The sequence below is a fragment of the Microtus pennsylvanicus genome, chromosome 21 (genome assembly GCF_037038515.1).
Source record: "Microtus pennsylvanicus isolate mMicPen1 chromosome 21, mMicPen1.hap1, whole genome shotgun sequence".
NCBI classification, from domain to species: Eukaryota; Metazoa; Chordata; class Mammalia; order Rodentia; family Cricetidae; genus Microtus; species Microtus pennsylvanicus.
The window spans coordinates 271,920-298,275 of NC_134599.1; the positions used below are offsets into that span (position 1 = coordinate 271,920).

Sequence of the window (26,356 nt, forward strand, 5' to 3'; positions counted from 1 at the left end):
AGTTAAAAAAATAAAAACAATTTTGGGCTGTCAAAGTGGTTTAGTTGGTAAAGGCCCTTGCTACCAAGCCCCACACTGAGTTCAGTCCCCGGATCCTACATGGTAGAAGTTAAGAACCAACTGCTGCAAGTTGCCCTCTGACCTCTACAGGCACACTGGGGCATATGTGCCACCCCACCCCCGAAAATATACATAAAATAATTGGTTAGCATATGGGGCTGCCAGATGTGGTGATGTGCACACCTTTAATCCCAGTACTCAGTAGGCAGAGGCAGGCTGACCTCTGAGTTTAAGGCCAGCCTGGCCTACCTACCAATTCCAAGCCAGACAGGGCCATAGGGTGAGACCCTACCTCAAAAAATAAAATTAAATAAAAGCTTGGAGCTAGAGAGATAGATGGCTTAGTAGTTAAGAGCACTTTCTGCTCTTCTGAAGAACCTGAGTTTAGTTCCCAGCATCCATACTGGGCAGTTCACAGCAGCCTGTATCTCCAGGTCCAGGGGATCCCAATACCTTCCTCTGACCTCCTTGGGCACACACATACAAATAATGTACTTTTATTTATTTGCTTATTTATATTTTGGTTTTTCTTTTTTATAATTTATTGACTTTATTTTATGTGCATTGCTGTGAAGGTGTCAGATCCCCTGGAATTGGAGTTACAGATAGCTGTAAACTGCCATGTGGGTGCTTGGAATTGAACCTGGATCTTCTAGAAGAGCAGCCAGTGCTCTTAACCACTGAGCCATCTCTCCAGCCCCTATTTTTTTTGGTTTTTCAAGACAGGGTTTTTTTTTTTGTTTTGTGTTTGTTTGTTTGTTTGTTTTCTGTATAACGGCCTTGGCTGTCCTGGAACTCGCTCTATTGATGAGAAGATCAAAATCTCGAAAATCACAGAGATCCTACTGTCTCTGTCTCCCGAGTGCTGTGATTAAAGGTGTGTGCCACCACCACCCCGCAAATAATACAATCTTTAAAAAAATTTTTAAGTAGTATTAGCTTAATTGAAGTATTCATCACTTAAAAAATTAACTCATTTCAGAAGTGTACAGTGCAGTGTTCAGTATATTTAATGTTTAAGATATATATATTTATGTGTTTTATATGTATGTATATGTCCCAGATCCCCTGCAGCTGGTTTTACAGACAGCTATGAGCTGCCATATGAGTGCTAGGAATAGAAACCAGGTCCTTTGGAAGAGCAGCTGGTACACCACTGAGCTAACTCTCCAGTCCTCATAGGGTATTTTCATCGCCCCAGAAAGACTCCTTGTTCTCATTAGCAGTTGAATCCACATATACCACCACCACCATCTCTGGCAGCCACTTCTAGTTTCTATTAATTTGTTTATTCTAGACTTTTCCTGTAAATAATTATACAGTATATGGTTTTGTGTCTGATATCTTTCACTTAGAGTAATGATCAGAACCTTCGTCCTTCAGTGTTAATCAGAGCTTCATTTCCTTCATGACTGTATGGATATTTTACATTGTGCATATCCATCAGTGATCTTTGTTATTCCCATGTGTTTGCTGTTAGGTGCACTGTTATGAACATCATGTACTAGTTGTTGAGTGACCATATGTTCTCTCATTCTCTTGGGTAGATGCCTGTGAGAGAAATTGCTGAATCATAGATATGTTGTGTACGTTTAAGAAAAATGGAGTCTTTGCCAAATGAGTGGATAGTATGTCTCACAGGATTTGGCTTGCTAGGTCTGACTAGTGGCTGACTGACTTGTAGTAGACTAAAAGGCAGGTTTCAGCGGTGAGGCAGGAGACCTGGTGGGGTTTCTGTTATGCACAAAAGCAGACCAGCATTACTTTGGTGACCAAGGAAATTCCACTGCTTATCCTTTTGTGTGTGTGTGTGTCTAATTTTTAAAGTATTTTCCTTTTTGAGATGGACTCACTATTACAATACAGACTAACCTTAAATTTGATCCTCCTGCCTCAGTCTGCCAAGTGCTAGGATTATAGGGTTGTGATGCCTGGCCCTGGGAAATTTTTTTTTAAATTGATTGTTTAATTTGTGTGAGTGTGCATGCATGGTAGGGGGGAAGGAGTTCTTTTCATGGTGTGCAGAAGAAAACCTCATGGAGGTACTTCTTTCCATCTATCTTTATGTGGATTTTAAGGTCAAATTCAAGTTGACAAGTTTTTATGTAAACTTCAGCAGCCCAAAATTTCTTTAATATGTAGTTTTTCACAAAATTAGGTCGATTATTTTGTTTTATAGAGCTGTGAGAAAGTAGAAACTTTCTATTCTTAAAGAAATAGGAAGTATTTTCTAGGGAGGTGAGTAAATAATAGAGTTCTTTCCTTTTGAACTTCAATTAAGTAATGAAATTTTGTATTCACTTCTCAAGGTTATTACATACCCTATGCTCGGCTCAGGAAATTTTTAGTTTTTAAAAAATTCTAATGTTTAAAAAAAAATCAAAAAAACACTCAAAGTTTATTTTCCAGCAGAGAACATCAGCAGGCAGTGGAAGTATTAGAAGCATTCATCCAAAGATCACATCGCAGAAGAAGCCACTTGCTCTGTACTTGGCTGCTTCAGTGTGAACAGCTGCTGTTGGGTTCTCTCTCCATTCCAGAAGGAAGAGGTTAGCTTAGTAAAAATCATTCTGAGTGCTAGAGTCAGGTGGAACAACCAAGAAACAAAACTGGAGTAATAGATCCACATTTCAAGAAAGGCCTTTGACGCAGAGGAGAAAATTTCCTCACTCATAAATTGGGCCTTTCTTCATGAGACCCTCAGCAACATTTCATTGTCTGCTAATATTACATGTATGAAAGGTAATTAAAATAAAGGAATCAGTAGAACATCGTAACTGTCCGGCTGTTTCTACCAGTGCAGCCACTCGTAGGTTTCAGGCTGGCCCTTGAAGTAGAAAGTGGGGCCCGGTGGTAGCGTGCTTGTCTATGCAGGTGCCCAAGCCTCTGAGTTTGATTCCAAGCATGACAAAAAAAAAAAAAAGATTATGTTTACACAATTTGTTTTTCATTAGGTAGAGCAATCAAAGCTTTTGCCCAGAATTCTGCTGTTTCCACTTCTATCCTTTGTCCAGTCCTCAGGGAAGAAAGCCTCATGACAAAGCAGTCAGGCTTCCTGAGCTCCGTCACGTGAGGCAGCATTCATGCTGGTGAATGAATTCTCAAAACTCCACCCTTCTATTTTCTCTCAGTAGTGCTGTAAACTAGTTTTCCCAGCGTCTTCTTTTTCCCAGCAATCCTGTAAGGGTCTCATCCATGTTCAGCCTTGACCGTTTATCTCAGCAAGTCAGAACTTAAGCATGTGTCTTGTAATGGCATAGAATTTATACCGCTTGGGCTAGAATCCTTACCCAGCCAGTGTGCTTAGCTCTTATACCTACAGCACGCTTGTCCCCAATGCTGCAGCACCTGGCAGTTGTCTCCTCACTGTTGGCTGCTGTTTTCTACTCAGATCTGCAGTTTTCCCTGCATTCTCTTCAGTAGATACTGGGGTGGGAAGTATTGCAGGTGACGCTTCCTATTTCTGCCTGCCTAATGCAGATTTCTGTTTCCTTCTGTAGAAAATAATTACATAAAAGTAGATCAAAAAGAATAAATAGCAGATTGTTTTCAAAACGGATTGTTGATGATCTACATCCTTTTTGGTATAACTGTCTAAACCAATAAATATATTTGGATGTTTCATCTTGTACTTTAGGAGTCTTTGCTCACCTATTAGCATGTCTTACATCAGATGAACCTAAACACAGGAACGTTTTTAGAACTTTATCAAATGTGATCTATTTTGCTTGGTCTGCATTTGTCCAAAGTTTTAGAATATGCCTCATCCTCATCCAAGTCTACACCACAGATGTCTGATTCTAGTTGCTCTGGAAGCTGAGGCTAGGGTCCTTACAGGTTTAAGTCCTCCTTGGACTACAGAGGCAGGTTCAAAGCCAGCCTCGGCAACTAAGTGAAGTAAACAGAAAGGAGCTGAAGAGCCGGGCGGTGGTAGCGAACGCCTTTAATCCCAGCACTCGGGAGGCAGAGGCAGGTGGATCTCTGTGAGTTCGAGGCCAGCCTGGTCTACAAGAGCTAGTTCCAGGACAGGAACCAAAAGCTGCGGAGAAACCCTGTCTCGGAAAAACAAAAAGAAAGAAAGAAAGAAAGAAAGAAAGAAAGAAAGAAAGAAAGAAAGAAAGAAAGAAAGAAAGAAGAAAGAGAAAGAAAGAAAGGAGCTGAAGATATACAGCACAGTGAATGGTGAATGGTGTGGCACTTGCCTAGCATATGAGGTCTTGGATTAATTCCAGTGCTGCAAATATAAATTAAGGTTCTAAAGGAAGTAACTAGTTTAAATAAAGAAATGTAGCTAGTAAAAATATGGAAAAATACTCAACCTTGTGACTTCTAAAGAAATAAGGGATTAAAGGTGGAAAGTAGTTGAAAAGAACTGATAGCCAGTGTTAGGGATATTAGGGAGAAAGTGGGCTAAGCTCCCACAGTGCCGGTGGAAGTATTGCTATGATATTTCTGGATAGAAATTTAGAAGCCCGTTTCTCAAAAGATAAAAGTACACAATGGTTCACCAATTTATTTGCTTTTTAACTTTTAACTCTACCTTGAAGAAATAGTTGTATTTAAATTATGTGCTCAAGGCTCTTTGTATTTGGTAATAAGAAACAGCAGAAAACAGCCTTGGTCTTATCTGTATATTTAGTTACCAGATGTGTAATAAATGTGTAAGGATGTGCACCTCAGTAGTAGGGACAGGCCCAGCTACCCAGAGTGCCCTGAAGATTGTTAATTGATTTGGAATAATGCTCATATGATACCTTATATAATGCTCATATGATACCTTATATAAACTCTTCTACTTTAGAAACAGGTGATAAACATGTTGTGCTGTGTGGAGAGAGGCTCTGGTTGTGTGTTGGAGTTGGAGCTGGTTTTTAAACAGTTCTCTTCCTTTCAGTATAAACATGCATTTGAAGGTAAATTTTTATTTTTCTTATTTAACTCTTGATATATACTCCACAGAAATTGCTTCATGACTTTTTTGTTTTTTATTAGTGTAAATATGGTATGTTCACTATTCTTCCAAACTTGATGCATGGTGTATATATTCAGATTAAACATTATAAAATGGGTTTCCGGAATGATGACTCAGTGGTTAAGAGCACTGACTGATCTTCCGAGAATCTGGGTTTGATTCCTGGTGCCACATAGTGGCTCACAACTACCCAGAGCTCTTGTTCTAGGGACTCAGTACTTTCGTCTGTAAGCACCAGGCATAGACTGGGTACATAGACAACATTTAGGCACTCACACATACTCATAAAAAAATAAATTAATCCTTAAAAAGAAAAATTATGTACTTTGTCACACTTAATTGCAAGTAGCCTTTGCCTTTGAAATATGCCATGAGGTGTATTACTTGCTTTGGTGGGATATATCTTTTCAGAAATGTATATAATTGCAGACCAGAGAGAGCTGTTTTATGACTTGTCAGTCTGATTATACCAATGATATTCTGCCTCTTGCTGTTGTTATTTTGTAAAAGCATTCTACTAGCTGATGAGGGCAGGAAGCTGGTTCTGGTCGGTTTGTGGTGCTAGGACTTGAACCCAGGGTCTCCTTTGCCAGCTCAACAGGAGGTGTAGTTCAGCTTTTCACTTTTAAGTTGTAGTTGGGGAAAAAGTGGATGGAAAGTGGCTCTGTTTAGCTTTGTTGTTTTAGTTAGACTTTGCCTTAGAAAATAGAAATGATCTCAATGCTGTGGGTAGCAGCCATTTGAGGCAGCCTGGGTCCTCAGCATTGATGACCGTGGGGAAAACATTGCAGCATCCTCTCTCTTAGGTAACGAGTGAGTGGTTGGAGATGAACTTTGAGGTGGGATTTTTCACCAGGCCTGGCAGGGCAGCTGCTCCGGGAGTGCCTGTGCAAGAGCCACCAACAGGATCTTGCTACAGACTTTCATTCCTGTTAAGCCCGAAGAACTTGTAGAAAATGAGTCATTTCACTGATGTTGGGAGAGTTGGGGGGTCATTTTCGGAGCCTGACTCCAACTTGGCGCTGTAACATAACCACACTGTCTCAGAGCATTTCCTACCACTGCTAGTAGGAAATCCCAACAGATGTGAGAGAAGAAAATCCTAGATCACTGCTTAGCTTCCAGCCAGCTTCCCTGCCAAAGAAACTTTGAGGGGGTCCTTGGGAAAGATTCAGTGTTTAAAAGTCAGCGTGTGAATTTGTTATGGTCTGTGTCTGACTTAGTATGCGTCATCAACCCATTGTCGGCAGCTATCTATTGCGTTTTAGATTTTTTTTTTTATTTCTACTGCTAAATATACTTCTTCTTTATTCTTGTGTTTCATTTTTTGTCACATTGTACTTTATTTTTGATTTAAAATACCTATGACTAGCTCTGCCCTTCTTAGTGTATTTTTAGATACCTTCCGTTTTATCCCATGTATAAGCATTTCATTTGTTTTTATAATAGAATTATTTCAATATATGTGACTAGATCACATTTTGTTTTTCCAAGAGTTGGTAGGCATTTGGGTTGTTTTCTTTTTTGGCTATTATGAATAGTGCAGCTCTGTGTGTGCATCTGTGTCTATGTTGATACAGTTACCAAACTGACTTTGATAAAGCGGCTGCATCAGTTTGCTTACCCACTAACAATGTACGGCAGCTCTGTTTTTTTCCCATTCTGGCCAATCCTTATTTTATTTTTAACTTTAGCCATCTTAGTGAATATGAATTAGTCATTGTGGTTTGATTTGCATTCCTCTGGAGGTTAATGGTATTAAGGATCTTTTTGTGTGTTTATTGACATTAATATATCTTTTAGATCTTTTTTGCTTATGTTCAATTGAATTATTTGTCCTGTTACTATGTTTTAAGAGTTCTTTATATATTCTACTTATGGTCCTTTCTTGGATTATAGCTTAACAATATTTTCTACTTTGTGGATTGTCTTCATTTTTTTTAAAAAGATACTGTTTTATTATATATGTGGGCATGAACCTGAGTAAGTATATGTTTACCATGTACATGCAGGAGCCCATACAGACCAGAAGAGCTTTTAGCAGGTTTTGATCAATATATTGAGAATATACATAAACAGAAGGAAATATGTTCATGTTAATCACTGTTAGCATCTAAGGTATATGTCATCTCCTTAACTTTGTCCAAGTCATGTCTATAACTACTGCACTAGTGTGCATCAGTCCAACCAAGCGCGGGGAGCTGGAGTCCCTCCTTCCAAGTCAAAAAAGGGGCAGACTCCTGGGGGAGCCCAGTTTGTTGGCTTGGAGTTATACAAGCGATTGAAAGAGTTTTTGAAGAATTACTTGACAAATCTTCTCAAGGTAAGATGTCTCACTGATATACAAAACATATAAAAATACTTTGTTTTAATTTTTCTTTCTTTTTCTCTTTTTATGGTTTTTGGGGACAGGGTTTCTTTGTAGTTTTGGAACCTGTTCTAGAACTAACTCTGTAGACCAGGCTGGCCTCAAACTCACAGAGATCCACCCGCCTCTGCCTCCCAAGTGCTGGCTGGAATTAAAGGTGTGCGCCAGAACCGCCTCGTTTATTTTAAGTACAGCAATTTTGCCATGACTATCATGTGTGTCCTGACACTAGGCCTAGACTGGATTGGCCATTGATACAACTACCCACATCCTGTGATTTAAAAGCATTAGCTCAAACAATTGTTTGTCAATGATGAATCTTTTTCTTAGCCTTCTGCCTTTGGTCTGTTCTGTAACAAAGGAAGTAGGCTGCCTTACACTCAGCCATTGGGTGGGCAGGTAGCTCCCTCATCTGCTGTTGTACATAAGACTCAGTCAGTGTAGGATTGCTACTCTACCCGGGAAAGTTCTGAGTCTCTTCTGTGTATATAGGTTTTTTTGTTTTTTAATTTATGAAGAGGGTATAGAGTGTTTTCTGCATGCTGCACAATGCTTTTTTCTTCATTATTTTACAAGCTAAGTGGAAGCATTATAACAGATTGTAGTTGACTGACAAGTTATAACTAATATTCTACTTTAAAGTTCTTAAACTTGAACTGTCTTGCTGTATAGCCCCTGTTTTTTGAATTTGCAGCACTTGTAAGCGAAGTATGTTCTGTTTTCAGTAGTGGCTCCATCAGCAACACATTTGCATTTTACATGTGGAATAGGCCAGCTTTGCATTTTAAAATTCACATCATTTACATAAACAAAACCTTTGGTTGTGTTGGGGTGTGTCCAGATGTTTACATAGATGGTTGGGTCACTTGAATGTTGCTACTTGTAGAATACAGGTCTACTGGGCTGTGGCTTTCCACATGAAGACACACCGAGGCAGGAGTGTAGGGCAGGCTCCCACTGGCTTTCCTCTACCTCTTTGGCACACACGGTGTAGCACTTCTAAATGGAGATGTCATTAATACCTAAGAATGTCACAATTAATATGAATATTTTTGTAGGTTTACAAGTTTGTGAATCAGCTCAATTTTAAAAAATAAGTATATTAGCTTCCATTATAATTAAGAGGATAGGTTTTTTTGTTTTTGTTTCATTTTTTTTTTAAACTAGAAAAATGTCAAACATAGAGATGCTGTGGAGGTAGATTCCTTAAGAAGAAATTGCTTAAAAACTAAACAAAGCAAGATACGGAGGTGTATATACCTATAATTCCAGCACTGGCCTATAATCCTGGCTTTCAGTGGGTGGAGGCAGAGGAACAGAAAAAAGTTCAAGGGCAACCTTGGAAAACAGGAGAACATACTGGGTGTGGTGGACACACCCAAAATCCCAGGGTTTCAAGAGGATCACAGGTTCTAGGTGTACTTGGGCTGCACACTTGAATTTAAGCGCAGTCTGGGCAACTTAGCAAGACCCTGTCTTGAATTAAAAGTACAACAGTTGCCTAGCACTAGACCCACCCCTAGGTTCAGTTACTAAAGAAAAAGCATGAAAGAAAGAAAAATCACACTTACATTCTGAAAACTTAGGGTGTACTCTGTGACTGCATGTGCGTATTCAACCAATGAAAGTTCCAGTTTAATTTGATAGTGAACTTTTTTGTGTTCTGTGAGAATTTACATTAGCATGTTTTCATACACAGCAATAAAAAGATCCCATTATAGCCATATGTGTTAGTGTATTTTGATGTGGTAGCTTTTTCAGTAAGTTTTGTCTTGCTTATATGACAAACCAAGTCACATTAAAGCTTTAGTGTACTTGTTTTTAGGATGGAGAAGATCTAATGGATGAGAGTGTACTGAAGTTCTACACTCAGCAGTGGGAAGATTACCGATTCTCCAGCAAAGTGCTGAATGGAATCTGTGCCTACCTCAATAGACATTGGGTTCGCCGCGAATGTGATGAAGGACGAAAAGGAATATATGAAATCTATTCAGTAAGTTTAAAAAAAAAAAGAATAAAAAACAAAATATGTTGTGGCAAGAAAGCAGAGAGGTGAGAAATTGGAGCTATAAAATAAACACAGTTAAACAAACAGTTCTGCGTTTACTTTTAAACTATCTTCAATTAATTGACCACTTACCATACTTTGCCTGGAACTGCTTGAGTTTTAGCACTATAATCAGGTACCTTATCTAAGGATTAAGCTCTTAACTGGACTTTGATGCACTTTCTTGGTCTGAGAGCTCTGTATTTGAGAGCGGACCCTGAATTAAATATTTTTGTTAGTCTTCGGGGTTTTTGTTTTAGGCCCTCTGGTTTCTCAGAGTATGACTCCTAAATTTGTGTCATCCACGTCACCTGGGAACACGATAGGGATGCAGATTCTCAGGCCTCCTTCTAAACTTGGAAATTGAAATGGGCTACAGGTGGGGGCAGGGCAAGCAGTTAGGAGAGTGCCTAATGTGTATGAAGTCCTGGATTCAGTCTATGTACTAGGCACACCTGTAATCGCAGCACTTGGGAAATAGAGGAAAATGAATCAAATTCGAGTCATTCTCTGCTATATGACACATTCCTGGCCAACTTGAGCTAAATGAGACCCTGTCTGAAAAAGAATAAGAAATAAAGATAAAAAACTCCACAAAATTGGGGTGATAGCTCAGTCAACAAAGTATTTGCCTTGTAAACACAAGGACCTGAGATGATCGCCCAGAACCTATGTGAAAAGAGGATGTTTTTAATCCCAGTGCTCAAGAGACAGACACAGGCAGATCCCTGGAGCCAAAAATTCTGATGATGGCAATATTTTGTTTCTTTGCTTTTGACAAATTTAATTAGACAAAAAAAACAGCTCAAATGCAGGACTTTTAGCACTTACAGAGCTCAGTTTCTGTGCCCCAGCTGTGCTTCACAGTGACACTTTATTGTGTGGTTACATAGGCTTTTGTTTGAGGTTCTGGTTGTTTGAAACAGAGTATCACTGTAACCTTGGCTGGCTGGAAACTCACTGCGAGACCAGACTGGCATCAAGCTGAAATGCCTGACTGTTCCCAAGGTCTGGGATCACACCTGGTTAGTTACATGATTTTAATCACATTTTCTAGGCTCAGTTTTCTGAGTTGAGCTTTTTGTGTTTTTCTTTTTAATATATTTAAAAAATTATGTTTATCCCATTGAACATGTTTTGAACCCTGTCCATCAAGGGATGGCTGGTGTGCTTTCCTTGTCTCAGAATTGCAGGACGACTCTGCATGGTTCTCGTCTGTTTCCTTTGGACACCGCTTGACCTAAAGTTCTTGTGTGTGCTCTGCAGCAGCATCACAGACTCCTGAGGCTCATTCCTGCTTTTTCACTTTGCATCTACTTTGTTCAACATTTAAAACAAGCTTAAATAAAAAGTACTAAGCTATATAATGTTTCTTTAAGATTCAGCCAGACTCGGTGGTACATGCCTTTAATCTCAGTACTAGGAAGGCAGAGGCAGTAGGTTATCTCTTGAATTGCAGGCCAGCCAGCCCCGTTAGACAAGAATCAGCCACTGTCATTATGTTTTAAATCTGTTTTCAAACCCCACAGTTTCTGTATCATCACATAGTGTAGCTAGTGTTTGGAAATGCAGTACCCCGCCATAAATTCTAGCAGAGGACAGTCACCGCCCCCACCTAAAAATAGTATTATAGTATTCCTATCTGTGTCCCAAGTGCACTGCTTCAAGAGCCTACTCCAGTCATTTGCTAGTTTGTATCAAAGCTCAGTGGGCCAGTTACAGCCTATGGTTTCAGCCTCTGGTTTTATTTTAGGCCCAGAGTCTCTCTTTTTTTTTTTTCGTAATTAATTCTTTTAAATAGAGAAAGTTATTGGTTTCCTTCCAAATCACCCAGGGAATCCAAGTTGATTTCATTGTTAATATGTTGAAGTCTGACACCAAGACTTGTTATGCCAACCTATTCTGAAATTTCTTTGGTTTGCCTCTTTGCCTTCTTTTGCTCTTTGACTTCCTTCCTTTGAAGTGACAATCATCCAGAGCTGGGTTATGTCTGTCTAAGGATGTGGTTGGTAATTTAGAAAATAGCTGGAACAAATTATTTTTTAAAGTGTGGGGCTCTGTTAGAAGCTGATAACCACAGCCTTGTATTTTCACTGCTGCCTTACTCCTACCTGAGGACTGAAGAGGCAGGGAGAGAAGGGTTAGGGTTAAGCATACATCTGCAAATTGCTTCTCTTCTAGACAGTGAGGCTCAGTCTTCTAAGCCCTTTGGCAGACCACAGTCAAGAATTCCTAATAATTCTGGGCTTGGTGGCACACACCTTTAATCCCAGCTCTAGGATGCAGAGGCAGGCAGATCTCTATGAGGCCAGCTTGATCTACATACATAGCCAGTGCTTACTTACATAGGGAGGGAAAACAGGCAAACAAAAAATTTAAATATTGCTTTTATGGAATTCATTTTTTTGGAGACACTACTTAGGAAATACTTTTCATAGATTAAATTTGTATGTAATATTTTCAAAAATACATATTTTTACAAGCTTAATTTTATCTCTAGTTAAATTGGGAAGGAGACTAATGACATTTTTGTTTAATTAATTTCTTGTTTGTGTTAAAGTGTTGTAAATTTCAGTTCTGTTTTAACTTTCTAAACCTCTCCCAACAGTTTAAAAATCATGTATGAATTCTTTCTTCTTTCAGGAACCATTTTTGCAGTAATTAATCTTAGTATAACACTTGTGAAAAAATTAAGAATGTAAAAATGGACCATGGTATTTACATATTCGCATTAAAATGCTTCTATCAGGAGGGGCTGAGGAGATAAGATGGCTCAGGAACACTTGAGTCTCCATTTGTGTGTGTATCCATAGATACATGCAAGCATATACCATGTACACATAAAAATGTATGTCTTACACAGTCGCGTGAAGACATAAGTACAATAGGAGGTTTTAGTAAGTTATGTACAAGAAACTGCACTAAAAATACACAATCCAGATATAAAAGTTGGAAGATTTTTATATTCTCTGTTGTTTATCTTGATGTATTAGGAAACCGTGTTAGTAACTGGAATTACTTTTATCAGGTGTATCTAGTTGAAATTGTTTGATCCAGGGAAAACATTGATAGGGTGAGTCTACTACTGGTTTTTAAGCTGATACAATGTGCACCTTAAATCAGAATGTTCTTTTAGAACTTGACAGTTAAATGTGAGCTGGTAAACATCTGTACAAAGTGATTAACTTGAAAGGGTGGCTCTGATTTCATTGTGATAATAGATTTTTTACTACGTTGTAATCTAGGAATTTTTGTAAAATTAAGAATTCAAATTACCGTTTGACCAGTTTTTGGGAACCATGGTGAAATACAGTTATTTAATACATCTTTTTCCCCTTTTCATCCAGCTTGCATTGGTGACATGGAGAGATTGTTTGTTCAGGCCATTGAATAAACAGGTATCTACTGTGAAATGTTGTGTGTTTTGTTTTAAAAATATTTCCCACTTCTGTCTTGATTCTCAAGCCTTTGACTATCTAAAGAGTATTTGTTGGGCTGGGGATATGGCTCAGTCAGGGAAGTGCTTGCCATGTAAGCATGAGGGCCTGGGGTGGGTAGATCCCCAGCACCCATAGAGAGCAGGTATACGATGCCCACCAGTGAGTCCAGCCCTGGAGAGCAGGATCAGACCGATCCCTGAGATTACTCCTGAGGAGCAGTGCTTGAGCATGTGCATACCCATCCCCCTAAAATATTTGTTACCTTGTATTAGTTAATGGCTCTAAATGTTTAAAGGATATGTAAGGTACATTGTGTCTACCTAATATGTTTTCTATATTCTTAAAGGTCACAAATGCTGTTTTAAAACTGATTGAAAAGGAAAGAAATGGAGAAACCATCAATACAAGACTAATTAGTGGAGTTGTACAATCTTATGGTAAATAATTTGTCTTTATTCAGTTTTCATATCACATGGCAACTATGATAGCTCTCTAACATTCGTTTAAAAACATTTAAATATCAAGAATGTTATTCCATTTTTAAGTACTTTTAAGCAATAATTTTATAAATCATAGCTATTTAATCTCTGTACTTTAAGGTAATTTTTATTGATAAAATTGAACTATTTTCTTTGCTGCTTTCATGAGTAAATACTTATATTTAATGTGATTGTCTTGGACCTAAATAATAACCAGAAATCTATCAGCTTGAAAAATTGAGGTTGAGACACTGATTAAATGACATGTTGTTCAAGTCCTAGTGGGTTTGCATTTTTGTGAAAGTGCAATATTTAGATCACTTTTGGAAATGAACTTTTTCTGGCTGAACTTGTGGTAATTTTGCAGTATCCCTGGCCTAGATAGAGGTGATTTGTTGCTATACATCTTGGAGTTTATTGTTTTGTTTTGTTTTTCTTTTATCGAAACAAGTATATTTCAATACTAGTGAATAACAGTTACCATATAACCCTCCATTTCACATTGATCTTTCAAGTGTAACTTAAACCAAATGCTACACCAAAGTATTATCTGTGACATAATAACAAAAAATAGGATAATTGAAATATAGCTCATATTTTTTTCTAGTGGAATTGGGACTGAATGAAGATGACGCATTTGCAAAGGGGCCTACGTTAACAGTGTATAAAGAATCCTTTGAATCTCAATTTTTGGCTGACACAGAGAGATTTTATACCAGAGAAAGTACTGAATTCTTGCAGCAGAACCCAGTAACTGAATATATGAAAAAGGTAAGCTTAAACATAGTATGTAACTCAGTCATTGCTCCTTCAGTGAGTTCTTGGCAGTGCAATGTTCCTTTACAAATCAGACTTGGCACCGAGTCACACTGTGTCCAGCAGGTTTAACTCCTATAACTCTCCGAGAGACTTTTACAAATTGAAAACCATGAGTGTGTGTTCCCTTTGTGCATGCCTTTCATGTTCTGAATTATCACCTCTTGAGTGGCCCTCAAAATTTGTCAGTGAGAAAATATTAAGCAGATATTCCCAGACTTGCTATTTGTTTGTTTGTTCTGCTTTTCTCTTAAATATTCCTTAATATTCTGTAGCTTAGTCTTGAAGATTATATTAGGAAGGAGGATCTAGATTATATTAGGATCTGGATTATATTAGGAAGGAGGATCTAGATTATATTAGGAAGGAGGATCTAGATTATATTAGGAAGGAGGATCTAGATTATGTTAGGATCTAGATTATATTAGGAAGGAGGATCTAGATTCTAACTTTGGAGAAGACCAAGGTAGAGCTGTGTGTCCTCCATGCATTATTTTACTATGGGATTATTTTTCTATGAACTTCTAAGATTTTTCTTTGCTCTTTCTTCTGAATGTAGTGTCCGAGGAGTGACTGTCAGGAGTCAGCAAGCTTTCTGTTATGCAGTGCCAGGCAGTGAATACCTTTAGGCTTTGCATGCTCTCTCCTCTGCCACTGTTCACTTCTGCAGTTATAACACAAGTACAATATTAAAACAATCAAGTACAGAACATCTCAGTAGAATAATACTTAGGTAAAAATGAGCTTTCAGGAAATGCCCTGCTTTCAACAGCCTATTTGGGCTAGGTGTTCACAGTCTCTGTGTGTGGCTAGGTGTTCACAGTCTCTGTGTGTGTTGGGTCTCTGTTAGTTTGCTGTCATCAGGAGTATTTTAGTGCAAACAGTTGATGGTCCATCTAAGGATGGCTTTGATGGCTAAATAGCTACAAGCCATTTAACACTTTAAAATATATCTCATGTAATTGAGACTAATCTGACCTATTAAAAACAAAAAAATGGACTTGTTTGAATATTCTATATTCCTATTATTTTTTATTATTTAAAAATAATATGGGCTGGAGAGATTGGTCAACAGTTAAAAGAATAGGTGTTGCTCTTGCAGAGGACCTACATGGTAGCTCACGGCCATCTGTAACCATAGTTCTAAAGGATCCAGCAACCTTCTGGCCTCTGTGAATACATAGTGTACATACATGGAGCCTGAACACTCTTTCACATAAGATAATTTACCTCATTAGTTTGCTTACCAACCCCCAAGGACATCAAAGCCTAGCCTTTTGAGCAGGAGTAAAAGCTTGGTGTTCCTGGACAGGATGGCCTGCGTTCTTCCAAGAAACGGGTGTAACTTAAAACAGGAAGAGCGGTGCTTCAGTGTGTCTGCTCTTGCTCTTCACTATCAAATGGAATGAACCCCATTAGCGGAGCTTGAACCTGGAATTTATTGTTCCAGAAGAAAGAACTCTGTAGAAACAAAAATACAAATTAAAGACTCTGTGAAATATGCAATGACAAACCCACAAGCCTGGGATACTTAGTAGACTGGAATGTTGCTGCAGGCTCTTTTGGGGATACTGGTAGTGGCTGTTTTCTTTGTTTTGTTTGAATTTAAGCATTAATGGTTTAGTATATTTTAGTGGATATTTCATTTATAGTGTGCTATAAATTATTTTAGTATATATTGAATTTTAACTAAGTTTCTCACTAGAAATTTACTAACTTCAAAACTTTCATTTTCTTTGTGGCTTATCTTTTCCCTTGTCCTGACTTTTTTGCTGTACTTATACTTGGTTAGAGGTTAGAGGTCATTCTGTGTTGAGGCTTTGTGATACATATGCAGTTTGTTGTGTTTAAATTTACTCTGCCAAGTGTGTGTGAGTGTATGCTGCGGCTCTAGCTTTCCTGTGCTTTAATAACTACCTACTTTTGATGATCCAAGCTCTGCCTATTCAGTTGTTTCTTGGTATTGAATGTTTATTCAATTCCAATGATAATTCTCCAGATTTATCCACAGTTATACCAAATCTGAGAGGTCTCTGTGGAGAGTAAAATAAGCTTTTGTCTTTTTTTATTCAGGTTACCTGAATAATTCGAGATTGTCATTGACATTTCTAGCTTACTCTGATCATGTTAGTTCTCAGTGACTCTGCGCCACACACATTTCTGGTGACAGATTCTAAAGTACACTGTCTTTTACCTGGGTTTCTGTTGCGTTATATTGTCTGTTAGCCTCTTTTCCTTGAAGAGAAATCCAAGAAGTTGAGATTCTTAAGTGGCCAAGTGGACTTTTGAGGCACATGTTCAGTAATTGGCAAGAGAAACACAATATCTATATCCATATTCTCTCTCCCCCCCCTTCTTCTTCCCTCTCCTTCCTTCCTTTTTTTTTTTTCCTCATTACTGCTGATTATTATTCCTGAGTGGTCATTTCTGAGATTATATTGGTGTGACCCTTTCCTTCAAACAGCTTTCAGACCAAAGTAGTACTTCTTAATTCAGTGTCCACATGTGGATAGACCTGTAGGTTTCTCTTGTGGTCACAAAATGTGAAATACCACTTACCCAAAGAAAAATGGTATGAAGACAGTTGAACTATGAATTTAAATAATGTTCTTAGGGCACTTGAAGGATTAGAGCCTGCATTGCAAAGAGAGTAGAGCATACCAGAGGTATAACAGTCAGTTGTCAGCCACCCTGTGGTCTGAAGTCCTTTCCCCCTTTCTTAATCATACTTTACTAGAGCATATTTGTCAATTTAATGTGTCGTTGTTCACGTAATAATTCTTTAAAAGTAATCCAAACCATGAATGGTTTGATGGAATTCTCTGCAGGCTGAGGCTCGTTTGCTTGAGGAACAGCGGAGAGTGCAAGTTTACCTCCATGAAAGCACGCAGGATGAGTTAGCACGGAAGTGTGAGCAGGTCCTCATCGAAAAACACTTGGAAATCTTCCACACAGAGTTCCAGAATTTGTTGGATGCTGACAAGAATGAAGGTGAATATAATTTGTTCCTATGCTTTTGTTGGAACTACTAAATGGTGGACAGATTTTTTGTTTTGTTCTTTTGAGTACTCTTCCTTTGACAAAATGAAAAGATGTTTTCACCTCCCTTAATTGTTCCTTCTATGCTAGTGGGAACTGTTAGTGGTTTGGTCACGTTGCTGTGGGATTTAGGATTTCCCATCTTTAACCATCATAGATTGAACACATACATGAAGTGACTATTTGGGGGATCCCTCCATTACTTATAGTTGAAATGGGTATCTATATTAAGCTTATTTAACTTAAAAACAATTTTAGTGCCTTTTGGAACACAGTATCTCATTAGGGTTTTAGAAGGTAATGAGTACTTTTTCTCTGTTGTTACATTAGTGGATTCTCATGGTAAAGGAGAAATAAACTTCTAATAGCCTGACTCCATTGTCAGATTTAACAAAACACACCAGATCTAGCTGGTTTCTTGTTTCTCAGTATCTTCACTTGATATAAGCTTGTAATAAGCAGAACAGGTATGCACAGTTGGTTTCCATGCATAAAATTGGCTCCTTTTTTCTTTCAGATTTGGGCCGCATGTATAATCTTGTATCTAGAATTCAGGATGGCCTAGGAGAATTGAAAAAACTTCTAGAGACACATATTCATAATCAGGGTCTTGCAGCAATTGAGAAGTGTGGAGAAGCTGCTTTAAATGTAAGTAGTGCCTGACTGAATGCAGTTGAGCCCATTATTTTCACATGCCAACTGCAGATGTATGCCGTGCATCTTTGTAGTTAAGATTTTACTGACATGCCCACAGAGCCTGTTTTGACTTTTGAAAGTAGGAAGTTCTCGAAATCCTTAAATTATTCTAGCATCTTTTTTCCCCTTTAAAGACAGGATTTCATTGTGTAGCTCATGCTGGACTTGAATTTACAGAGATCCACCTGCCTCTTTGTTTTTGCCTCCTGAGTGCTGGGATTAAAGGCTTACACAACCAACACCAGCCCTCTCCAGCACCTTTATAAGAATTAATAATCTCCTGTTTTATTTTCCTTGTTTTAGTATGTATGAGTGTTTCTGCCTGAGTGTTTGTATGCCTGAGGAGGTCAATAGAGGGGCCTGCGGACCTCCCTGGAACTGCAGTTAAGAATGGTTGTGAGCCATTATGCTGGGAACTGACCACCTGATCCTCTGGAAGGGCCAACCAGTGAGCTTAACCACTGAGTGATCTCTCTAGCTTCTTATTTTTTATTTGTTTGTTCATTTTGTTTATTTGTTTGTTCATTTTGTTATGTGTTTTTCACTGTGTCAAAAGTGGGTTTATATTCCTAGGTACAGTGTCCAGAGCAGCCAGAAGAGGGCGTTATACTGGGCCATTGCTTACCTTAAGGTTGTGTGTGATAGGTCTGTGACCGCAGGTGAACAAGAATATTTTAACTTTGTTTTCTTTGCCATGAAACAAAAAAAGAAAAATATACAGTATTATTTTTAATCTAACCTGACCAAAGCTATCATTTTATATCCAGGATACTCATTTTTTTCCCCAACAAAAGAAAGATTTTAACGCTTCTATAAGCAAACTGACTGTGGAAACAGTTCATTCCCAAGTCAGTCTTTATACCACATCAAAGTAAATTCTAATGTACACTGTGCTGTGCAGTGGCAGTACTAAAGTGAGCCCCGGTTGGTTCAAGGCCAGCTAGAAATCTGTCACTGAAGTTGTTTGTTGCTGCCATCTTTGATCGGATGGGCCATGAATTCAAGGGAATCCTAAGCTACCTGGTCAGTTTTAGACCAGCCTAGGTTATAGAATAAGACCATATCTTAACAAACAAACCCAGAAGTTGTTCATTATGTCTGGAACTTAGAGCTGACTGTTCAAAGGCCAGGCATAAATGTTTGGAGCAAAAAGGAGCAAACAGAGGTTGTAATAATAAGATGAGGTAGAGCATCTTAAAGCACTGGCGTTTGTCTCTCTTTCAGACTTCACGCCACATGCAGTCTTATTTCTGCTTATTGGTCAAAGGAAAAACAGTCCATTAAGAAAATATAAGTTTGTGCTAAGTCACATGTTTATTTCCCTTTTCTTTCCCAATTAGTTAATATCAAAATTAATTATAGATAGGCATGGTAACACACTTTTAATCCCAGCACCCAAGAGACAGAGCAGATGGATCTCTGAGTTCAGGGCCTGCCTGGTCTACACATTGAATTTCAGGACAGCCAGAGCTGTGTAGAATCTGTCTTAGGTGGAATAAAGGAAAGTAAAGAAGGAAAGCAGGAAAGAAAGAGAGAAAGGAAAGAAAAAATTTATATTCCTGAACACTCATGGTCGTGGGGTGTCTTGGTGGCTGATAGAGAAAGGAAATTCGGGGTTAAGCATATAGTGTGTGTGCTGCAAACAGCCTGTTGTTCCTTTCTCTGCAGTTGATGGTTTGCGGTGAGAGTGTTTCTGAGACTTCGGCTTTATGCTGTGATAGATGATTTATATATGATTTATATGATAGTGTTTCTGAGACTTCGGCTTTATGCTGTGATAGATGATTTATATGGAGGCAAAGTTAGGCTGAATACCAGGTGCTTATGGAGAAGGGTCACACATTTGCCCCCAGATGTTTATATGATGTGTTTGCTTTTTCCTGGGAACAAAGGTTGATTTCTTTCCCCTAACTTCCCAAAGGCAAATTATCCAGAGGTAAGGTCAGTGTTGAGGATGGATCCATGTATCCTGTAGTGTATGGTTAACTGCTTTGTGACAGAAAAACTCATGTAACAGTTGGCTCTCATTAGCCCGTAGCCCTGTGAGAAATGCAGGTGCAAACTTTGCCCTTCAAGGTGGCTCTAGGCTTAGGTTGAAAAGATGTTGAGAACACAAATTTATACGTAGAAATAGTGAGAAATGTTTCTTTAAAAACCTGTAGAATCCCAGTTTACTTTTTTAACAGTATTCTGGTTCCAAAGGAATTGCGTGTTATAGTATTTAGTATCACAGCTGATCCTCAGATGTGGCGTCTTGAGTCTTACTATACAGACTAGGGTAGCCTCCTCTTGTCTCAGGTCATCTTACTATGATGCCCCAATGCCTGACTCAGGCCTTTTGGAAGACCAGTGTTGTTGGTCCACCTTGTGTGTGCATTCGAGCTGGGGGTATTTACACGTGTATGTAGAGATGGATGTAGAGGCCAAAGGTCAATGCGGACTGTCTTCAGTCACCTATGCCAGACAAGCACAGTCTAAGAGGTAAAACAGAGGATAAAAGAGAGACTGGGAAGGTAGAGATGGCTGAGCAGATGTTGGGAGAACTTGCAAGCATGTAAATGTCAACTCCACCCTAAGGGCACAAGGAAAGCTGCTAAGGGTGTTATTAATAACCATGCACTTGATAGACCGAATTTGTATTCAGAACATTACTTCATCTAGAAAGTGGTTGAAATTAATAAGAGTGGCTGTAAGAATGGCAATAGGCTCTGTTGAAACAACTAAGATGGAATGACAGTGACGGGGACAGTCCGTTAGTTTTAGCTTAGGAAATAGACGATCACAAGGGCTCTGAAGGGCAATTTGTGCAAAGTTGGTGGGGACTGTGATCTAGATGTTAGATGTGGCAGTCATGGATGTAATAACAGCTTTTAGAATCATGGACATTGAATAAGGTCCTTTGGGACTGAGAGAAGTTATTTTTCTTATATGAAAAAGAATCCTCTCATGTACTACTATGGATGTGAACTAGTCTTAGCACTATTATGTTCATTTTGGGTTTTGTTGTTGTTTTGGGGTTGTTTTTTCTTTTTGTTTTTTGTTTGTTTGTTTTCTGAGACAGGGTTTCTCTGTAGCCCTGGCTGTCCTGGAACTCACTTTGTAGACCAGGCTGGCCTTGAAGTCACAGAGATCCATTTGCCATCATCTCCCTCCCAAGTGTTGGGATTAAAGCGTGCACCACCTAAACCTAATTTTTTTCCTCAAAGACATGTGGCGGCACATGTCTGTAAGTCTTCCACTCAGGAGGCAGAGGCAGGAAGGCTACCCTTGGCTATGTAGTCATAGGCAAATAACCTGAATATTGAGATCCTGCCCCCCAAAAAGACAAAAACAAAAAACAAAACCCAGGACTAGCGTGATGGCTTGATGGGAAGGAGGCCAAAGGCCTGACATCTTGAGTTTGATTCCTCGGGTCCACAATGAAAGAAAGGAACTGACCCCAAAAAGTTGTCATCTGCATTCCACGCTGGTGCTATGTTGATATTCCAGCATGTCATGCGTACACACAATAATAATGGAATTATTAAAGCTGCTTTTCCGGGACTTCTATCTTGGCACATTATTTTGAGGGTTCCTGTCAATTTCACTATGTCAGCCTACTCTGCTGGGTCTTCTCTATTATGAAGAATCTAGACTCAGTCTGCAAGCTGCTTTATTCTTTGCAAAGCTTTGCATCTCCATATGGGAATTTCTTCCGGGCATTTACTGAAAAACTTGTTCCTGAATTCCGAATCCAAGAGAAAAATTTAAAGGGAAAAGCCAAAGTAAGGGTTGTAATTCTCCTAGCACGTTACGGTGAATGTAGAGTCAGCACTGGTGTCCAGGAATCTATCTGTAGTCAAGTAGGAGAGCTGGTTCCTGGGGGGAAGACTAAAGCCAGCTCTTGTAGGAGCCACAGTGAGAGGCGAGAGCTCGTGGTAAAGGCACTATGCAGTCTCATCATCTGCCTTCTCAATAAATGAGCTTATCAACCCTCCACTGCTAAGCTTGAGTCGTTCGTTTAAGTTCTAGAACGTCTATATACATAATATTCCTTTTATGAATTCTGTGAGTGGTAGTACCCAAAGTAACAGGTTTTATAAGCAATCTTGAGTCTTTAAATTGGCAGTTTTGGTATTCAGTTGGTTCTTAGCAAGGATGCTAACCTCCATATGGAATCTGAGTGGTCCAATAGTGGTTACTGCATTTTCCTGTTTGGATGCTCACTGTAGGAGAGAGTTCTTTGTAAAATGAGTAACTGTAGAGATTGTAAGGGAAGAGTGTGTGAGTGTTGTAGGAATTTGATGTGAGATCAGAAAGCAATGTAAAACCTGAATCCACCAAAGGAATATGGGCTTTAATGACAAACCAAAATTAAATCAAGCGAAGGAAAAAATGCATTGCTTAAAAAATAAAAACCCATATGAAGTAAGGTGCATACATACTTAGCTTGTAGGTGCTCTTGGATGCTTTCTTTAGAATTGTACCATCTGTGCAACACACAGGAATAGTTGTCATGAGACAGGGGCCAGGTTATATGACTATATCAGGAAAAGACTATCTTTCTATCTCAGTGAAATTATATTACCACACTATATATTTTTATTATAATTTTGCATTTATTGTATTTTAAACAATACATACCTGCTACTTATAGAGAATAATTGCATAATATAGTTCTGGTTTTACCAGTCATTAATTTTAACAAATTTTACAAAAATGTAAAGTAATTTGTATTCAAGGGTTTCTCTTTTCTCATTTCTGAATTGTACATGAGAGTGTGTCAGGAACTGGGGTCTGGACACAGTGATATACCTGTAATCCCAGCAGGGGAAGCAACAAGATCACAGGTCTGTGATCAGTCTGCGCTACATAGAGAAATACTGTCTCCTAAGTATCAACTGTGAAGTGACACATGGGGAATTTGGAGGCATTGCTAGAACAGCTCACTTCTGTACCGGTAGCTCCAGTGTTAGAAGAGCTAGTCAAAGACCTTTCTGCCATGTGTTCATTAGCTGGGCCTTTTCCATTCTGAAAACTGACATGAAGAGAACATGTCAGATTCAGGAGTCATCTACCTGAGTCCCTGCTTGGCTCTGCTGCCACTTACTCAGTAAGAAGTGTACCTTAGCGAACCATCTAAAATAGGCATTAGAAGCGGTACCTGCCTTGGCCTGCAAACATTGACTGCTGATCAACACTTGATACCGTGCGATTCCTCCATCGTCCATCGCCTTTATTTTCCACCAGTACTGTTTGTCTCCTTTAGCATGCAACACGCTCTCCCTGGGGACTAATCTTCCACTATGCTCTTTTGTCTAAAGAGTTTCTGTTGCCCACCACCACGTTCCCAGTGCTTGTCCCTTGCCTTGGTGGCACAGTTGCCGTTGTGCATCCCCTACCTGTGTTCAGACCTGCTGTCATTTTGAAAGAGAAAATATTTTCATGATCTTTTCCATTATTTTTAAAGGTATTTAATTTTTAATCTGGAGAATTGTTTTGTTTTATACATAAATATGATGTCCTGTGTGTTTCAGTGGTGGAACCAAAGGCATTCTGATCTTACTAACTTCTTTGAAGATATAGTTAAAACTTGGAGAATGTTTTACAGTAGCAGCAGAATATGCACTTTAATTCCTGTGTGTTTCCGGTTTTCCCTTCGACCAAGGACCCGAAGATGTATGTGCAGACCGTTCTGGATGTTCATAAGAAATACAATGCCCTGGTGATGTCAGCATTCAACAATGACGCTGGCTTCGTGGCTGCACTTGATAAGGTAAGCAGTAACATGTCGCTGTGCTGCCTGCTCAGTGTGTATGAACAAGACACCTTTCCTCTAACTGTCTTTTCTATAACACAGGCTTGCGGTCGCTTCATAAACAACAATGCGGTTACCAAAATGGCACAGTCATCTAGTAAATCTCCTGAGCTGCTTGCTCGGTACTGTGACTCCTTGTTGAAGAAAAGGTACTGGCTTGGTTTTGTGTTTTTTGTGTACCCCTATTTAAACCTCAATTTTTATACGAGGAATCAATATTTGTCTTGCATTTGCTTGCGATGCATCACATTTGTTGAACCCTGCATCAGCTCCCACTGGCTCTGAACAGCAGAAGCCTGAATGCTATGACTCGCTTTATGTTTTGGTCTACAAACTTGGCTTTTGACAGAGCTGCTGGGTAGCACAGGCTAGCCTCAACTCCCACCAGTCCTATGCACAGCTTCCACATACTGGGTTTACGGAGTGAACCACCATGTCTGGCCATCTGCATACTTTAAAGTTTGTTTTTCTTTGTTCGTTTGTTGTGCTGTGTATTTTTCAGTCACTTTATGTCTTACCTGACACTTTTCCTAATCTTCTTACCTGTGTTCTGAGATGGAGGAGGTGTGGTCAGGCATGGCTTCCTCCTCTGTGTTATGTTCCCCTACTTGTGTATGCCTTGATTCTCTCTGCTTCTCTCCCTATCACAGTTTCTTTTGGTCCAAAAATGTTCAAGGTTGCCTCAGTGTCCCACATGCCATATCGCCAAATGCTATGCAGGGGACACAGACCCCCTGGTTATAGTGCCAATATATTGTATTTTTAAAAGCTCTCTAAGGCTTAAGAGAACACCCACAAATGCCGATGTGAGCAGAGACAGTCTCACTATCAGGGCCAGAGAGATGGCTCAGTTGTTAAGGACACTTCCTGCTCCTGCAGAGGACCTGAATTCAGTTCTTAGTGTCCACATTGGGCAGCTCACAAACACTTATAATTGTAGTTCCAGAGAATGTGGCCTCTTTTGGCCTCCGTGGGCTCCTGTGGGTATATAATGCTCATACAGACAACCAGGCACACACACATGCACAAATTTTTTTTCTAAGGTAACAAATGAACAGCATCTTTGGACTGTGATGGTGGCCCAGTGGTGTCTGTGCTGTCTGCTTGGTACTTGGTGGGCAAACATTGAGTAAAGGTCACTTGCTATCTCTATTTTTAAAAATTAATTACTTTATAATAGCCGTTGCTTTTAGCTTTGCCAGAAAGCTGTCCTCTCAGAGCAAGTGGGAACTTGAGTATTTTATTATCTTTCTGTGTATTGTCATGCTGGCCTGATACATTATTCTAGTCAGATGCACTTATTATTTATTCTTTCCATTGAGGAAAAGGGACTTTAAATTTTATATTATGTTTTATTTACTTATTTTGGGGGCTGTGTGTCACGGTGCATCTGTAGAGGTCAGAGGACAACTTGCAGAATCAGTTCTCTCCTACAATGTTAAATATTGGCATCAAATTCAGGTCATCAGTCTTGGCGAGAAACGCCATCTTGCTGGTTTGGGGAAAGGAGTTTACACTTGTGCCTCTTCGGACCTGATTCTGCTTCTCAGGCCGTTGTAGATGATTAAGTGACTTAAATTCAGAGCTACTCCATGAGGCCTTCAGTTTGTGTAACAGAACAATTGTGTGCCCATAATTGTCTTCAACCAATTAGTTATGGCTATTAAAACTGAATGGTAACGACATTCCAGAGAGCTCCTTTAGCGAGCGTGTGTTGGTGAGCAAAGTCTAGTTGGCATTGAGCCACAAGGAGAGAACAACTACCTGACTTGCCAAGACAGGACAGGGCCAGGTTTGCTGAGCCACATCTCTTAAGAACCCCCTTTTCATAGTGTGCATGACAGTGCACACCTGTCATTCCAGCACTCAGGCTGAGGCAGGAGGATTTCCATGAGTTGGATGATAGTCGGGAGGGGTCTGAAAACAGCAACAGATCACATTGATTAGAGATTGTTTAGTGACCAGCTCATTTTTTTTTGTTTGAGTTGGGTTTTTTGTTGTTTTCTTGTTTTTTGAGATTATATTATAATTACCTTTTCCTCCTTCCAAACCCCCTTCCACATTATACCCCCACCCACACAATTTCAAATTTAATGGCTTCTTTTTCTTTAATTATTGTTGTTTGTTGTTGTTGTTTGGTGGTGGGGTGATGGCTGTGGCTGTGTTCCTAAAGCTACACCCTGCTCAGTCTGTATAATGTTACAGATATGTATATGATTTCAGGGCTGGGCATTTGGTATTAGATAACCAACTGGTGTTGTTCTTGGCTCTTTACATCCTTTATTGGTCTGAAGTTCTTTGTCTAGAGTTGAGGCAAACCAGTTCATTTCACAGGATCTTTCTACCAAATTTTTTTTTTGTTTGGGTTTTTTTTTGTTTGTTTGTTTTTCGAGACAGGGTTTCTCTGTGGCTTTGGAGCCTGTCCTGGAACTAGCTCTGTAGACCAGGCTGGTCTCGAACTCACAATTTTTTTAAAGACCAATTTACTCTTAGTTAATTCACCTTTGTGTAATTATTATATCCATAGACTAAATTAATCAGTTTTAAAGATATGACCACAGATGAAAGCATACCTCACCCATGGCTCATACCTTTTATTGTCTTTAATTATTTGGCAATTAAACAGAAACCATGTGTTATTT

General features: G+C 39.2%; 1 protein-coding gene across 2 annotated transcripts in view; it reads left to right on the plus strand.

The window, feature by feature from the left end:
- Cul1 (cullin 1) overlaps positions 1–26,356 on the plus strand; it is a 64,766-nt gene that overhangs the window by 28,672 nt on the left and 9,738 nt on the right. For both annotated transcript variants that reach the window (XM_075955641.1, XM_075955640.1), the window contains exons 3-11: positions 7,181–7,355; positions 9,226–9,393; positions 12,795–12,845; positions 13,234–13,324; positions 13,974–14,137; positions 17,011–17,173; positions 17,739–17,869; positions 23,565–23,672; positions 23,757–23,863. In XM_075955641.1, coding sequence (XP_075811756.1) covers positions 7,181–7,355; positions 9,226–9,393; positions 12,795–12,845; positions 13,234–13,324; positions 13,974–14,137; positions 17,011–17,173; positions 17,739–17,869; positions 23,565–23,672; positions 23,757–23,863 — 1,158 coding nt within the window. The remainder of the gene's footprint in view (positions 1–7,180; positions 7,356–9,225; positions 9,394–12,794; positions 12,846–13,233; positions 13,325–13,973; positions 14,138–17,010; positions 17,174–17,738; positions 17,870–23,564; positions 23,673–23,756; positions 23,864–26,356) is intronic.